This window comes from Salvelinus fontinalis, chromosome 22 (genome assembly GCF_029448725.1).
Source record: "Salvelinus fontinalis isolate EN_2023a chromosome 22, ASM2944872v1, whole genome shotgun sequence".
Lineage (NCBI taxonomy): Eukaryota > Metazoa > Chordata > Actinopteri > Salmoniformes > Salmonidae > Salvelinus > Salvelinus fontinalis.
The window spans coordinates 10,777,453-10,795,761 of NC_074686.1; the positions used below are offsets into that span (position 1 = coordinate 10,777,453).

The following is an 18,309-nucleotide window of genomic DNA, read 5'->3' on the forward strand; positions in this document are numbered from 1 at the left end:
GGGAAATCTTAACACTACAGCATAAAATTACATTCTAGACGATTCTGTGCTTGCAACTTTGGCCCTTATGCACAAAGCGAGGTCCATACAGAAATGGTTTGTCGAGATCGGTGTGAAAGAACTTGACTGACCTGCACAGAGCCCTAACTTCAACCCCATCAAACACCTTTTGGATGAATCAGAACGCCGACTACGTACTACCTCACTAATGCTCTTGTGGCTGAATGGAAGCAAGTCCCTGCAGCAATGTTCCAACATCTAGTGGAAAGCCTTCCCAGAAGAGTGGAGGCTGTTAAAGCAGCAAAGGGGGGACCAACTCCATATTCATGCCCATAATTTTGGAATGAGATGCTCAACGAGCAGGTCTCCACATACTTTTGGTCATGAAGTGTAGATGCTTGACAATGCAGCAATTACAACACATTATTTCGCAAAACAAAGGTACTTATTATTATCCTCACACGTGGATACTAATGTAATAAGAAAGATAAGTATAACTAACCCTGGATAGTTAATCTGTGTCGTTTACAGTGGGAGCAAATTAAGCACAGTGGGCAGAACAGGCAAGGTCAAAGCCAAGCACGAGCTAGCAAGATACTATTGGCGCGTTGTATCATGTATTTGCATATTTCCGTTAGGGAACGCCTCCTCTGAAGTGGGCACAAACTAAATTCTATCTGGCACTTCTAAACAAAATATTTTTTTTAAACGTTGGCAAATCGTCAAGTCTATAAAACGTAGTGCATTGTGTTCGTGACATATTTATTGAGATCAGATGTTTCATCGATGAGAAAATTAGCGGCCCAGTTTCAAATAGTTCCATCCTTACCAACTACCCGCGACTGGACTTTCCTCTCACTACCATATTTGGTGGAGATAACGTTCAGTGTTACTGCTTCTGTCTGTGCAGGGTTGCCATGTTTGTAGTTAGGGGCTACTTTGAAAACGATGTAGTGGTGAAAATGTATTGGTTGCGGGTTTTTGGGCTATTTCTAATTTGCACCGCGGCCGTGATGGCATTTCTCTTAAAAATATATATTTCATTGTGACCTGCTGCTGACCGTCAGGCAGTGATTGACGCTGTTACTGAACGTGAGGAAAGAGCAGCACGCGCGCACATCGTGACTACGTTTTACCATTTTTAGGTAGGCTATTTAGATCGTAATTATGGGGACATCTATTTCCAAAACTTTTTCCTGCACATCAAGAAATAATGGAGGCAAAGTATTGGAAAACGACTTTGGGCGCACTACAGCTCGTTACATCATTATTATAATGTAGACTTTGCCTTCAAGCGAAGGTTTTTATGCGTGCTCAGTTCTTGGGTCTCGGGGGCTCCCCGAGTGGAAATTTTAAATAGAGGTTCGGGAACTCCCTCGCGTGGTTCTTTTATGTGGAGAATGATACATTTGACTCCGTTGGCCATCAAGTAGCCTATTAATTTATATACCATTGTAGGCTACCATTTGATACAATACATATGTTGAAATTATGATATCATTTAGTCATTGCAAATCAATGTGCCACTTGTGTAGCCTACATGGGGCTGGCAAACCAATTTAATAAATAGCCTATAATTGTTGTAGCCTTGTGTTATTAGCAATTATTAATGGACATGTTTAGTTAATTACAGTTGAAGTTATCTAAACTCTATCGCAATTGCCGGTCAGTTATTAGAACGCATTAGATTGACGGTAACAGTAGTCAGATTAGGCTACAGTTTTTTTTTTTTTAAATATCCAAAACACTGGCTGTTGTTGACAAGCATATTCTGTTCATATACACTACCATCAAAAGTTTTAGAACACCTACTCATTCAAGGGTTTTTCTTAATTTTTTATTTTCGACATTGTAGAATAATAGTGAAGACATCAAAACTATGAAATAGCACACATGGAATCATGTAGTAACCAAAATCAAAATATATTTTATATTTGAGATTTTTCTAATAGCCACCCTTTGCACACTCTTGGCATTCTCTCAACAAGCTTCAGCTGGAATGCTTTTCCAACAGTCTTGAAGGAGTTTCCACATATGCTGAGCACTTGTTGGCTGCTTTTCCTTCACTCTGCAGTCCAACTCATCCCAAACCTGAGGTCGGTGTATTGTGGAGGCCAGGTCATCTGATGCAGCACTCCATCACTCTCCATCTTGTTAAAATAGCCCTTACACAACCTGGCGGTGTGTTTTGGGTCATTGTCCTGTTGAAAAACAAATGATAGTCCCACTAAGCCCAAAACAGATAGGATGGCGTGGCTTTTCGCTACAGAATGCTGTGGTAGCCATGCTGGTTAAGTGTGCCTTGAATTCTAAATAAATCACAGACAGTATCACCAACAAAGCACCCTCACACCATAACACCTCCTCCATGCTTTATGGTGGGAAATACACATGTGGAGATAATCTGTTCACCAACACCACGTCTCACAAAGACACAGAGGTTGGAACCAAAAATCGCAAATTTGATCTCCAGACCAAAGGACAAATTTCCACCGGTGTAATTGCTCGTGATTCTTGGCCCAAGAAAGTCTCTTCTTCTTATTGGTGTCCTTTAGTAGTGGTTCTTTGCAGCAATTTGACCATGAAGGCCTGATTCACACAGTCCTCTGAACAGTTGATGTTGAGATGTGTCTGTTACTTGAACTCTGTGAAGCATTTATTTGGGCTGCAATTTCTGAGGCTGGTAACTCTAATAAACTTATCCTCTGCAGCAGAGGCAACTCTGGGTCTTCCATTCCTGTGGCGGTCCTCATGAGAGCCAGTTTCATCATAGCGCCTGATGGTTTTTGCGAAAGTTCTTGAAAATGTTCCGTATTGACTGACCTTCGTGTCTTAAAGCAATGATGGACTGTCGTTTCTCTTTGCTTATTTGAGCTGTTCTTGCCATAATATGGACTTGGTCTTTTACCAAATGGCTATCTTCTGTATACCCCCCTACCTTTTCACGACACAACTGATTGACTCAAACGCATTAAGAAGGAAAGAAATTTCACAAATTAACTTTTAAGAAGGCGCACCTGTTAATTTAAATGCATTCCAGGATGATTACCTCATGAAGCTGGTTGAGAGAATGCCAAGAGTGTGCAAAGCTGTCATCAAGGCAATGGGTGGCTATTTGAAGAATCTCAAATATAAAATATATTTTGATTTGTGTAACACTTTTTTTGGTTACTACATGATTCCATATGTGTTATTTCATAGTTTTGATGTCTTCACTATTATTCTACAATGTAGAAAATAGTAAAAATAAAGGAAAAACCCTTGAATAAGTAGGTGTTCTAAAACTTTTCACTGGTAGTGTACATATTATTAATATTTAATTCAGTGATTGAAATTATGACCCCATCCTCAGTAGCCTATTCCAGCAGGCTATTGGGGAAAACAAGCACTTCTTACTTCGAAATCGCTTCACTATTCATGTTGAATAAATTAGTCTGTTCATTTGAAAAAAGCAAGCTGCTAAATTGTTCAGTTGACATTTTACCTTCATCTTGTCTAGGCTACTGTAGACAATATGAAATGAGATGTAGGCCTATCAGAAACTACCTTTATCTAAGCAAACCATGGCAAAGTTGAATTGATAAACCCAGATTTTTGTCTGTAGCCTATGCCTATTGAAATGACAAGCCAATCTCGCAAACAGGCCATTTATAACGGTTTGTAGTCTTAACATCTGACATCATTGCCAGAAAATAGCCTAACATTCGTTTTTTTCAAGTTTGTCTGAGTGTTTCTAGCTCAGAGATTTCTAAATCCTCTGACCAATTTTTATCACTCAAACTGTCCTGTCTGATTTATCTATAGTTATGCACATGCACAAAAGGGATTTAATTACAATTATAAACCTGGTTCAATCCCTGAATGCTGCTTGGCGGAAAGCCTTTTTATATCAGACCATATACCACAGGTATGACAGAAAATTACTTTTTACTGTTCAAATTACATAGCAATAAGGCACCCCAGGGGTTGGTTGTGTTATATGGCCAATATACCACTGCTAATGGCTGTATCCAGGCACTGGATAGGTATATTGGCCATATACCATACCCCCTTGTGCCTTAATGCTTAAAACTTCTTAACCTCTATGCGATCCCCGCGGGACGGTTGAGCTAATGTGCGTAATGTGATTAGCATGAGGTTACAAGTGCCAAAGAACATTTCCCAGGACATAGACATATCTGATATGGGCAGAAAGTTTAAATTGTTGTTAATCTAACTGTACTGTCCAATTTACAGTAGCTACTACAGTGAAGGAATACCATGCTATTGTTTGAGGAGAGTGCACAGTTAAGAACTTCAAAACATGTGTTTATAAACCAATTAGGCACATTTGGGCAGACTTGATACAATATTTTGAACAGAATGCAATGGTTCACTGGATCAGTCTAAAACGTTGCACATACATTACTGCCATCTATTGGCCAAAATCTAAATTGAGCATAAACTGGAATAATACATAGTGGCCTTTCTCTTGCATTTCAAATATGATTAAAAATAAAATTAAAAATACACACGTTTTTTCTATGTATTATCTTTTACCAGATCTAATGTGCTATATTATCCTACTTAATTTCACATTTCCACAAACTTCCAAGTGTTTCCTTTCAAATGGTATCAAGAATATGCATATCCTTGCTTCAGGTCCTGAGCTAGGCAGTTAGATTTGGGTATGTCATTTTAGGCAAAAATTTTAAAAAAGGATCCGATCCTTTTCGCTTATAGCAGTCAAGTGAGTTAAATTAACATCCATTGATGAAAGATGATCCGGCGAGTTTAATAAAGGCACATTATCTTTTCTCTTGCGATATATTCAAATTATTTTATTATGTCATGTCATAGCTAGCAACAATTATTATTTTGAGGTAAACCGAATTTTGCTTAAAATGTTGGTACAAGTTACTACGATATTCCTTCTTAGTTAACTCGATAACAATATGGGAAAAGGTTTATTGTATAAATATGGCAACTCCTGCCGTGAAAAAAATGGGCTTATTTTCAAACCTTTTGAGCAGTTTTTAAGTGGTCATTGGTCTATAAATTGTAGCTGTTTAAAACCACAAGGTGGTAATAAAACAGCCGTTTGAGTAACTTTGTTTGACAAAAAGACAGCACGGGATAATTCCCTAGTTGTCTGATTGCCCTTTTAACCGAAGTTATGTACATTGGAATAATGTATATTTTATATTTGTAATGAATTACATTTTAATTGGATACGTTTTGTGTTGCATTTTGGTAAATGTGGTTTAATACTACTCGGGCCGAATTTCATGATCAAATTAGGAACAACAAATATCTCAGGACACGTGGTAGCTAGGAGCAAAAATAAATCATCTAGATGAATACATCTAAATGATATTTCAGCTCAATATAGTAAATTAAGATTGAGGAAAAACACGAGAGGAGAAACCATAATGTCTTTGGGAGAAAAAAAAAACTACATTGGTCGCAAGTGGAAGTAATCGAGGAACGCTTCCAGTCGACGACAGTTTATGACGTTGAGCTCTATTTTTTGGGTCCATATCAATACTTTCTGATGAATTGCACGGACGTTTGCAATGAAATTGCTTATTTCTCAAACCAAAAAGAAAGAGGACCCGCTAACGCCACAATAGTAGCAGGCATATCAGATCACGCGCGGTTTTGTGCAATTAACGTTAGCTAGCTACTGTGTTTTCCTTTCGTGAACTGCTCTGTCTTGCCAGACATATTTAGTAATGTTAATGTATTATTGCAGAAATGTAACAGGAGTCGACTGTAGTTGCTAGCAAACGTTACATAAAACCAGTCTTCCCAAATAATAGAAGAGGAGAGAGGACTTAAATGTTACATGTTGGACATTAGCTACAAGGTAAAGTTGCAACTTGGCAATAATACTTAACGTTACCTAGCTTAGCTTTACTTGCTAGCATACTAGTGTGGGTTCGCTACTTTGACAGCTCTCACTTGCAATATTAGCTACTAACGTTACTACAGCGAACACCTTAGTTATTGTTAGTTAGCTTGCTTAATTATCTGGTTGGCAGTGCCGTTGAGCGTTAAACTGGTAAAGAACCTAGCCATTTTTTTTTTTTTTTTTTTTTGTACGAGCATATTTGCCCTATTTTGCCACAATGTTCAAGCTTGGTCTTCAGTTAGCTCTACGACCCACCATCTCAACAAGAGCAGTGCTGGAAAGTGTCACGGTCAGAAAGGTTTTGAAGGTGTCCCACTTGCAAAGTTGTTGGATGGGAACGCTCGGGCGCAACGAGCCGCGGGAACCCCTAAACTCTCCAAAAAGAGCGAAAGAATTCATCTACAGCCTTCACTCCAAAGAAAGAACATGCTTGCTGAAAGAATTGCAGAGCTTTGAATCCATAGCTATAGCTCAAGGTAAGATAAAAACAGATCTTGCAAGCAAGTTCGTCTCCCATTTTTAGAATGATTGACATTCCTTCTCTCACTCCCTCTGCAGGTAGGGTGACTTTGTGTTTCCTATTCTTACAGTGATGTCAGGAATGTTGAAACTTCCCACCCCAAGTTAGTCGCTATCGTGGTGGGAACAGTGTCCTCCACTTTTATCAATTGGGATATTCTGGGCAACATTTCAGTCATACATTTGTCATCTGTATTTTTTTATTTTCAATAGTCACTATTAGGATAAAGTAATTGCTGTTGTTGACAGGCTACCATTTCGTTAATTTCATTTTTTTTAAACTTGTGTTTGACCTGCACAACTATGGGTGTTTTTTTCCTAATACGGTGTGAAAGTGTCCCTCAGCTTTGTAGTTTAACTTTTGTAGCCTTTTTGAATGGCCTTCAATAGGGAAAAACGTAGTGCAGTGGTCTTCAAGTGCAAAAACTTCATAAAAGTCAGGTGACAGAAGTAAATTCATCCACTAACACATAAAACATAAATGTGTTTATTATATACATACATACATACACACACGCACAAGTATGTTGACAACACTTAGAATGATTGGATTTGACTTTTTCAGCCACACCCGTTGCTTACATGTGTATAAAATCGAGCACATAGCCATGCAATCTTCATTGACAAACATTGGCAGTAGAATGGCCTTACTGAAGAGCTCAGTTACTTTCAACGTGGCACCAACAAGTCAGTTCGTCACATTTCTGCACTGCTAGAGCTGCCCCGGTCAACTAAGTGCTGTTTATGTGAAGTGAAAACGTTTAGAAGCAACAACGGCTAAGCCGTGACGTGGTAGACCACACAAGCTCACAGAACGGGGCTGAAGTGCGTAGTGTGTACAAATCGTCTGTCCTCGGTTGCAACACTTACTACCGAGCTCCAAATTGTCTCTGGAAGCAACGTCAGCATGAGAACTGTTTGTCTGAAACTTAATGAAATGGGTTTCCATGGCCGACCAGCCACACACAAGCCTAAGATCACCATGTGCAATGCCAAGCGTCTGCTGGAGTGGTGTAAAGCTCGCTGCCATTGGACTCTGGAGCAGTGGAAACACGTTCTCTTGAGTGATAAATCATGCTTCGCTAGCTGGCAGTCCGACAGTCAAATCTGGGTTTGGCAGATGCCAGGAGAAGACTACCTGCCCCAATGTATAGTGCTAACTGTAAAGTTTGGTGTAGTAGGAATAATTGTCTGCAGCTGTTTTTCATGGTTTGGGCTAGGCCCCTTAGTTTCAGTGAAGGGAAGTCTTAATGCTACAGCATACAATGACATTCTCGACGATTCTGTGCTTGCAATTTTGTGGCAACAGTTTGGGGAAGGCCCTTTTTCTGTTTCAGAACAAAGCGAGGTCCACACAGAAATTGTTTGTTGATTGGTGTGGAAGAACTTGACTGGCCCGCACACCTTTTGGATGAATTGGAACGCCGACTGCGAGCCTGGCCTAATCGCCCAACATCAGTGCCGAACCTCACTAATGCTCTTGTGGCTTAATGGAAGCCAGTCCCCGCAGCAATGTTCCAACATCTAGTGTAAAGCCTTCCCAGAAGAGGGGAGGCTGTTATAGCAGCAAAGGGGGACCAACTCAATATTAATTCCCATGATTTTGAAATGAGATGTTCAACGAGCAGGTGTCAACATACATTTGGTAATGTGTCTGTGTATATGAAATGAAATGCTTTTTCACTCATTTGATGATAGAATCAGAGTTTCTAAACCCAGAGGCCAAACATTGCGAGGAATGCTTGCGAAACAGACACGGCCGGAGTTTGAGGTTTGAGAAGTCTGAGAGAAGTGAATAAATTCTTCATTATTTCTTTATTTTCTCATCCTAAAGGCACAACCTCGATTTGAGACAACGTCTTAAAGCCCCAGTGCAGTCAAAAACGAGATTTTCTTGTGTTTTGTATATATATTTCCACACTGAGTTTGAAATAATACAGTGAAAATGATGATAATGCCTTTTTTAGTGTAAGAGATGTTTGAAAAGACAGTCTGAAATTTCAGCCTGTTTTGGTGAGATGTAGTGTTGGACTGCCTGGTGACATCTCCAGGCGATACATTAGTTAATAGATTAGACCAATAAGAAAGCGTTCCCCTCTGCCAACAACAGCTAGTTTTTAGTTTTCCCCTCCACACTCAGACCACTCCTAGACAGTCCTAGCAACATTCTTGTTTGAGAAATTGCAATTGATATTAAAAACGGCCTTATTGGACCTTTTTAATTAGCCTAGTTGAAGATGTTATTGATCAAACCTTGTCAAAGTGATAAACTGACATGTTTTCATTTTTGTCCAAAACAACTTTATATTGAATGATTGGCTTTGATTTGACTGCCTGCACATGTGCAGTTTGGCGCAAGACCGTTTCTCTGCGCATGAGCTTAGCTAGCCAATGTCACCATGACATCGAAAGTTTTTGCCTATTTTCATACTGCATTGTCTTTGATACAATCGTAAAGCCCATTCAAAAGATTGGGGGGATATGATACGGACGTAAACCGGAAGGGATGGTTACTTCCACTATGGCTGCCATGCAGTGCATGTTCATTGCACAACCTTACCAAATGCTTATGCCATTTTGTGTATTTGGTGCTGCAGTGGTATCTGAAGGCATTTGGAGTAGAGGTCGACAGATTTTTCAACGCCGATACCGATTTTTGGAGGACAAAAAAAGCCGATACCGATTAATCGGCCATTTATTTAAAAATGTTTTGTAATCATGACAATTACACCAATACTGAATGAACACTTATTTTAACTTAATATAATACATCAATAAAATCAATTTAGCCTCAAATAAATAATGAAACATGTTCAATTTGGTTTAAATAATGCAAAAACAAAGTGTTGGAGAGGAAAGTAAAAGTGCAATATGTGCCATGTAAGAAATCTAACGTTTAAGTTCCTTGCTCAGAACATGATAACATATGAAAGCTGGTGGTTCCTTGTAACATGAGTCTTCAATATTTCCAGGTAAGAAGTTTTAGGTTGTAGTTATTATAGGACTATTTCTCTCTATACCGTTTGTATTTCATATACCTTTGACTATTGGATGTTCTTATAGGCACTTTAGTATTGCCAGTGTAACAGTATAGCTTCCGTCCCTCTCCTTGCTCCTACCTGGGCTCGAACCAGGAACACATTGACAACAGCCACCGTCGAAGCAGCTTTACCCATGCAGAGCAAGGGGAACAACTACTCCACGTCTCAGAGCGAGTGACGTTTGAAACGCTATTAGCGCGCACCCCGCTAACTAGCTTGCCATTTCACATCGGTTACACCAGCCTAATCTCGGGAGTTGATAGGCTTGAATTCATAAACAGCAGAGCTGCTGGCAAAATGCACGAAAGTGCTGTTTGAATGAATGCTTACGAGCCTGCTGGTGCTCAAAATCAAATCAAATTTTATTAGTCACATACACATGGTTAGCAGATGTTAATGCGAGTGTAGCGAAATGCTTGTGCTTCTAGTTCCGACAATGCAGTAATAACAACAAGTAATCTAACCTAACAATTCCAGAACTACTACCTTATACACGCAAGTGTAAAGGGATAAAGAATATGTACATAAAGATATATGAATGAGTGATGGTACAGAACGGCATAGGCAAGATGCAGTACATGGTATAGAGTACGGTATATACCTATGAGATGAGTACTGTAGGGTATGTAAACATAAAGTGGCATAGTATAAAGTGGCTAGTGGTCCATGTATTACATAAGATGGCAAGATGCAGTAGATGATATAGAGTACAGTATATACATATACATAAGAGATGTGTAATGTAGGGTATGTAAACATTATATTAGGTGGCATTGTTTAAAGTGGCTGGTACGTTTTTACATAATTTCCATCAATTCCCATTTTTGAAGTGGCTGGAGTTGAGTCAGTATGTTGGCAGCGGCCGCTAAATGTTAGTGGTGGCTGTTTAACAGTCTGATGGCCTTGAGATAGAAGCTGTTTTTCAGTCTCTCGGTCCCTGCATTGATGCACCTGTACTGACCTCGCCTTCTGGATGATAGCGGGGTGAACAGGCAGTGGCTTGGGTGGTTGTTGTCCTTGATGATCTTTATGGCCTTCCTGTGACATCTGGTGGTGTAGGTGTCCTGGAGGGCAGGTAGTTTGCCCCGGGTGATGCGTTCTGCAGACCTCACTACCCTCTGGAGAGCCTTACGGTTGTGGGCGGAGCAGTTGCCGTACCAGGCAGTGATACAGCCCGACAGGATGCTCTCGATTGTGCATCTGTAGAAGTTTGTGTGCTTTTGGTGACAAGCCGAATTTCTTCAGCCTCCTGAGGTTGAAGAGGCGCTGCTGCGCCTTCTTCACAACGCTGTCTGTGTGGGTGGACCAATTCAGTTTGTCCGTGATGTGTACACCGAGGAACTTAAAACTTTCCACCTTCTCCACTACTGACCCGTCGATGTGGATAGGGGGGTGCTCCCTCTGCTGTTTCCTGAAGTCCACAATCATCTCCTTTGTTTTGTTGACGTTGAGTGTGAGGTTATTTTCCTGACACCACACTCCGAGGGCCCTCACCTCCTCCCTGTAGGCCGTCTCGTCGTTGTTGGTACCTATCAAGCCTACCACTGTAGTGTCGTCCGCAAACTTGATGATTGAGTTGGAGGCGTGCATGGCCACGCAGTCGTGGGTGAACAGGGAGTACAGGAGAGGGCTCAGAATGCACCCTTGTGGGGCCCCAGTGTTGAGGATCAGCGGGGTGGAGATGTTGTTACCTACCCTCACCACCTGGGGGCGGCCCGTCAGGAAGTCCAGGACCCAGTTGCACAGGGCGGGGTCGAGACCCAAGGTCTCAAGCTTGATGACGAGTTTGGAGGGTACTATGGTGTTAAATGCTGAGCTGTAGTCGATGAACAGCATTCTCACATAGGTATTCCTCTTGTCCAGATGGGTTAGGGCAGTGTGGTTGCGATTGCGTCGTCTGTGGACCTATTGGGTCGGTAAGCAAATTGGAGTGGGTCTAGGGTGTCCGGTAGGGTGGAGGTGATATGGTCCTTGACTAGTCTCTCAAAGCACTTTATGATGACGGAAGTGAGTGCTACGGGGCGGTAGTCGTTTAGCTCAGTTACCTTAGCTTTCTTGGGAACAGGAACAATGGTGGCCCTCTTGAAGCATGTGGGAACAGCAGACTGGGATAAGGATTGATTGAATATGTCCGTAAACACACCAGCCAGCTGGTCTGCGCATGCTCTGAGGACGCGGCTGGGAATGCCGTCTGGGCCTGCAGCCTTGCGAGGGTTAACACGTTTAAATGTTTTACTCACCTCGGCTGCAGTGAAGGAGAGCCCGCAGGTTTTGGTAGCGGGCCGTGTCAGTGGCACTGTATTGTCCTCAAAGCGGGCAAAAAAGATATTTAGCCTGTCTGGGAGCAAGACATCCTGGTCCGCGACGGGGCTGGTTTTCTTTTTGTAATCCGTGATAGACTGTAGACCCTGCCACATACCTCTTGTGTCTGAGCTGTTGAATTGCGATTCTATTTTGTCTCTGTACTGGGACTTTGCCTGTTTGATAGCCTTCCGGAGAGAATAGCTACACTGTGTGTATTCGGTCATGTTTCCGGTCACCTTGCCCTGGTTAAAAGCAGTGGTTCGCGCTTTCAGTTTCACGCGAATGCTGCCGTCAATCCACGGTTTCTGGTTTGGGAATGTTTTAATCGTTGCTGTGGGTACGACATCGTCAATGCACTTCCTAATGAACTCGCTCACCGAATCAGCATATTCTTCAATGTTGTTGTTGGACGCAATGCGGAACATATTCCAATCCGCGTGATCGAAGCAGTCTTGAAGCGTGGAATCAGATTGGTCGGACCAGCGTTGAACAGACCTGAGTGCGGGAGCTTGTTTTAATTTCTGTTTGTAGGCTGGAATCAACAAAATGGAGTCGTGGTCAGCTTTTCCGAAAGGGGGGCGGGGGAGGGCCTTATATGCGTCGCGGAAGTTAGTATAACAGTGATCCAGAGTTTTGCCAGCCCTGGTAGGACAATCGATGTGCTGATAGAATTTAGGGAGTTTTGTTTTTAGATTAGCCTTGTTAAAATCCCCAGCTACGATGAATGCAGCCTCAGGGTGTGTGGTTTCCAGTTTACAGAGAGTCAGATAGAGTTCGTTCAGGGCCATCGATGTGTCTGCTTGGGGGGGAATATATACGGCTTTGATTATGACCGAAGAGAATTCCCTTGGTAGATAATGCGGTCGACATTTGATTGTGAGGAGTTCTAGATCAGGTGAACAGAATGACTTGAGTTCCTGAGTGTTGTTATGATGATCACACCACGTCTCGTTAATCATGAGGCATACCCCCCCGCCCCTCTTCTTACCAGAAAGATGTTTGTTTCTGTCTGCGCGATGCGTGAAGAAACCAGCTGGCTGCACCGACTCCGTTAGCGTCTTTTGAGTTAGCCATGTTTCCGTGAAGCAGAGCACGTTGCAATCCCTGATGTCTCTCTGGAATCTTACCCGTGCTCGGATTTCATCGACCTTATTGTCAAGAGACTGGACATTGGCGAGTAGTATGCTAGGGAGTGGAGCGCGATGTGCCCGTCTCCGAAGCCTGACCAGGAGACCGCTACGTTTGCCCCTTTTACGGCGTCGCGTAGGCTCCCCGGCTGGGATCAGGTCCATTGTATTGGGTGGAAGGCAAAACACTGGATCCGTTTCGGGAAAGTCATATTCCTGGTAGGAACGGTGGTTAGTTGACGTTACTCGTATATTCAGTAGTTCCTCCCGACTGTATGTAATGAAATCTAAGATCACCTGGGGTACCAATGTAAGAAATAACACATAAAAAAACAAAATACTGCATATTTTCCAAGGAACGCGAAGCGAGGCTGCCATCTCGCTCGGCGCCGGAAGTAGCTCACCATCGCTCAGTCAGACTGCTCTATCAAATCATAGACTTAATTCTAACATAATAACACACAGAAATACAAGCCGTAGCTCATTAATATGGTTGAATCCGGAAACTAAGCATTTATTCTTTCATTGAAATACGGAACAGTTCCGTATTTTATCTAACGGGTGGCATCCATCAGTCTAAATATTCCTGTTATATTGCACAACCTTCAATGTTATGTCATAATTACGTAAAATTCTGGCAAATTAGTTCGCAATGAGCCAGGCGGCCCAAACTGTTGCATATACCCTGACTCTGCGTGCAATGAACGCAAGAGAAGTGACACAATTTCACCTGGTTAATATTGCCTGCTAACCTGGATTTCTTTTAGCTAAATATGCAGGTTTAAAAATATATACTTCTGTGTATTGATTTTAAGAAAGGCATTGATGTTTATGGTTAGGTACACGTTCGAGCAACGACAGTCCTTTTTCGCAAATGCGCACTGCATCGATTATATGCAACGCAGGACACACAAGATAAACTAGTAATATCATCAACCATGTGTAGTTATAACTAGTGATTCTGATTGATTGATTGTTTTTTATAAGATAAGTTTAATACTAGCTAGCAACTTACCTTGGCTTCTGACTGCATTCACATAAGAGGCGGGCTCCTCGTGAGGCAGGTGGTTAGAGCGTTGGACTAGTTAACCGTAAGGTTGCAAGATTGAATCCCCGAGCTGACAATGTAAAAATCTGTCATTCTGCCCCTGAACAAGGCAGTTAACCTCTACAGAGTACCTAACCCGGATCCGGGAGCACCCCCCACACCCCCCACACTGATTAGCATCGCTAGCATAGCGTCACAATTAAATAGTAGCATCTAAATATCATTAAATCACAAGTCCAAGACACCCAATGAAAGACACAGATCTTGTGAATAAAACCACCATTTCAGATTTTTTAAATGTTTTACAGGGAAGACACAATATGTAAATCTATTAGCTAAACACGTTAGCAAAATGACACCATTTTCTTACTCCAACAGTTTCTTACTCCATCAGGTGCTATCACCAATTCGGCTAAACTAAGATATTGATAGCCACTAACCAACAAAAAAATTCTTAAGATGACAGTCTGATAACATATTTATGGTATAGCATAGTTTTTTTTTTTTAAATGTGCATTTTTCAGGTATAAATCACAGTTCTACATTGCAGCTGCAATCTGATATAGTGCTGATGCAGCTAGAACAATTACAGAGACCAACGTTATATAACTAATTACTTGTCTTAAAACATTTCAGAAAAAATACACAGCGTACAGACATTGAAAGCCCAACATCTGGTGAATCCAAACAATATTTCAGATTTTTTAAATGTTTTATAGCGAAATTAGCATAACTAGCTAATTAGCATAACCAGGCCAGCCAAAACCAGCTGGACGCGCGCGACCAGTTCACATGCACAACAGATATATGAAATAACATCGTAAATTGGGTCTTACTATTGCTGGTCTTTCATCAGAATGTTGATCAAGGTGTCCTTAGTCCTGATGAGTCGTTCAATCCATTCACAATGGCAACTTCCCCTCTTCATTTAGCCTGGGTACTGGTCGGCTGGCATGGTCCATGTCCAAAGTTAAAAAACTCAAAGAACGGAACACGGCAAAACTCCCGAAAAAATTCTAATAATCTGATTAAACTATATTGAAAAAACATACATTACGGTGATATGGTCACATGTATCAAACAAACTTCGACACGGAGATAGTTTTCATCCGCAACGTCAGCATAACAAAAGACAATGCCACCTCTGAAAACGCGCATCTCAGAAACCGGAAGTTGTCGGTCACGCTAAAGAAATAGGTCTTATTTCACGTCAGTACAAGATAAACAAAAAATTTCTCCTCTGACGTCTTCCAGACACCCAGAGGAAGAAGAAGGAAGTGTCATTCGGGTCATAGGTCGCGTGACCATATATAGGCAGAGCTTTGAAGCGAGCATACACATCTTGCAATCTTTTTCTGGCTCAGGGAAAGTGCTGTGAAATGACCTGTGTTTGACTCAGAGACTCAATTGGAACGGTTTTAGAAACCATAGCTTGTTTTCTATCCAATGCTATATGGTTATATGCATATAGTAACAGCAATAATTGAATAAGAGGCAGTTTAGTCTGTAGAGGCAATTATGCTAATGCGAAACAGCACCCCCTGTATTCTCAAGAAGTTAACCCACCGTTCCTAGGCCGTCATTGAAGATAAGAATGTGTTCTTAACTGACTTGCCTAGTTAAATAAAGGTGTAAAAAATAATATATATATATTTTTTTTAAATCGGCATAATCGACGTCCAAGATTACCAATTTCTGATTGTTATGAAAATTTGAGATCGGCCCTAATTAATCGGCCATTCCGATTAATCGGTCGACCTCTAATTTGGAGTACCATAATATGCTATGGCGTCTCTCTGCAGCTGAATGTCTTCTCATTCCAAAGTATGCCGCATCATACTCATTAGCAATAGGCCTACTTCGGGGATGAAATCAGACTTGACAATGTAGCCTATGGCTCATGTATGACTGCCATACCATGTAACTCCCTGGTGGGGACTTCTTGTTCCATTCATCCATCCATTCATCTTCTTGTTCCATTAATTTTCACCAAAGCAGTGCATTCTCAATGTTGGATGATTTGGGCCATATAGCTGAAGCCCATTAAATTTTTTTGTAGCGGACACTCAATTATAAAAGCCTAATGTTGTATTTTATCTTAACGGAGTTCTAGACTCAAAGTTTTAAGCTGATCTGTTCAGTCTCTTATTAGAATGGCATGCTCTTAGCACTGACTGATTTGTAGATCCATCACTGGAGGTAAATTGTGCCCCTAAGTATATAGCTGGAATCCTGGTCCTGTGAATAGTACAACTTCTCATGGTCCTACACATTTCCTCTCCTCTCTAAAACTAAGTACATTGTATTTGGTAAAAATAATTCCCTAAGTTCTAGACCTCAGCTGAATCTGGTAATGAATGGTGTGGCTTTTGAACAAGTTGAGGAGACTAAATTGATTGGGTTTACTTAGTGATGCACCGATATTACATTTTTGGCCGATACTGATATTTAATTTTTATTTTTTTATTTTTTTTATCAACCCTTTAAGCATTCTAGTACAGTTAATTTACTTAATGCCCATCCCAGATCCGGGAGCATCCTCATCAAAAAAGCTGACTAGCTTAGCCTAACGGGACAGGGATATCATATAATATAATTTTCATGAAATCACAAGTCCAATACAGCAAATGAAAGATAAACATCTTGTGAATCCAGCCATAATTTCCGATTTTTAAAATGTTTTACAGCGAAAACACAATATGTATTTATATTAGCTAACCACAATAGCCAAACACACAACGGCATATTTTCACCATGTTTCCACCTCATAGGTAGCTTTCACAAAACCCACAAATAGAGATAAAATGAATCACTAACCTTGAACAACTTCATCAGATGACAGTCTTATAACATAATGTTATAAAATACATTTATGTTTTGTTTGAAAATGTGCATATTTACAGCTACAAATCGTGGTTATACATTGTGAATACGTAGCAACAATTCACCAAAATCTCCGGAGATATTTTGGACAGTCATCTAATCAAAGAACTCATCATAAACTTTACTAAAAAATACATGTTGTACAGCAAATGAAAGGTACACTGGTTCTTAATGCAACCGCTGTGTTAGATTTTAAAAAATAACTTTACTACAACATACAAAATGCATTATTGTGAGACAGCGCTCACCTATTCTCCGCCGAGTTGGAGTCAACATATTACACACAAATACGAAATATAATCATAAATTGTGTCTGTCTTTTGCTGAGCTTCCATCAGAATGTTGTGCAAGGAGTCCTATTTCCAGAATAAATCGTTGTTTGGTTTTAGAATGTCCATTTCTTCTGTCGAATTAGCAACTTTGGATAGCATTGTGGCGCGAACATGCCCATCATCTCTTGGCGCAAAGAACGGAAAATTCCAAAAGTCCCAATAAACGTTGAATAAACTGATCAAACTCGGTTGAAAAATCCTACTTTGATGTTTTTCTCATATGTATCAAATAAAATCAGATGTATGTATGAAGTGCATACATATTGATAAATAAAAGCCAGTTGAATAGGCAGGCCCTGAAACAGAGCCTCGTTTTCAGATTTTTCACTTCCTGTATGGAAGTTTGCTGCCAAATGAGTTCTGTTTTACTCACAGATATAATTCAAACTGTTTTCTATCCAATAGTAATAATAATATGCATATTGTATGATCTAGAACAGAGTACGAGGCCATTTAATTTGGGCACGATTTTTTCCAAAGTGAAAACAGCGCCCCCCTATTCACAAGAAGTTAAATAGTTAACACACACACATGGACGCAGCGGTCTAAAGCACTACATCTCAGTGCAAGAGGTGTCACTGCAGTCCCTGGTTCGAATCCAGGCTGCATCACATCCAGCCGTGATTGGGAGTCCCATAGGGTGGCACACAATTGGCCCAGCATCGTATGTGGTTTGGCCGGGGTAGGCCGTCATTGTAAATAATAATTTGTTCTTAACTGACTTGCCTAGTTAAATAAAGGTTACACACACACCACACTGACCAAAAAGTTATTTTGTTGGCATTTACGTATGTCCCCATTACCAGTAAAACATAATCAAAACCTATTTCTTTCACTTACTTGCTGTGCTGTTTCGTTGTTCATTTTATTCAGTCGTTTCATTCTCAACCCGGATTTCTCATACTATGGAACGCCGTTGGGGTCTTGGCGTGTCAAAAAGGATACACGTCAAATAACACTATTCGACACGTCAGGACCTGAATACGACAGCACGTCACATAATAATTGAATGCGTTCATTCATTTTTTACGTTATTACACATTGATTACACTCACTCGTATTTCATATGTCACAACAATTCATCGATATGTATGCTATGATACTGGTAAAGTTGTATCGCGCACCTACAGTGCTGGTCATAAAAAAAGCTAGCTTGCTCATG

The 18,309-nt window shown here is 40.8% G+C and overlaps 1 protein-coding gene across 2 annotated transcripts in view; it reads left to right on the forward strand.

Moving 5' to 3' along the window:
- Positions 1-5,259: 5,259 nt before the first annotated feature.
- The window catches only part of tmem65 (transmembrane protein 65), a 29,886-nt gene continuing 16,836 nt past the window's right edge, over positions 5,260-18,309 (forward strand). The window contains exon 1 of one of the 2 annotated variants that reach the window (XM_055876376.1): positions 5,260-6,369. In XM_055876376.1, the coding sequence (XP_055732351.1) occupies positions 6,111-6,369 (259 nt within the window). In that variant the 5' untranslated portion in view covers positions 5,260-6,110. The remainder of the gene's footprint in view (positions 6,370-18,309) is intronic. The other variant, XM_055876375.1, reaches the window with a different exon arrangement.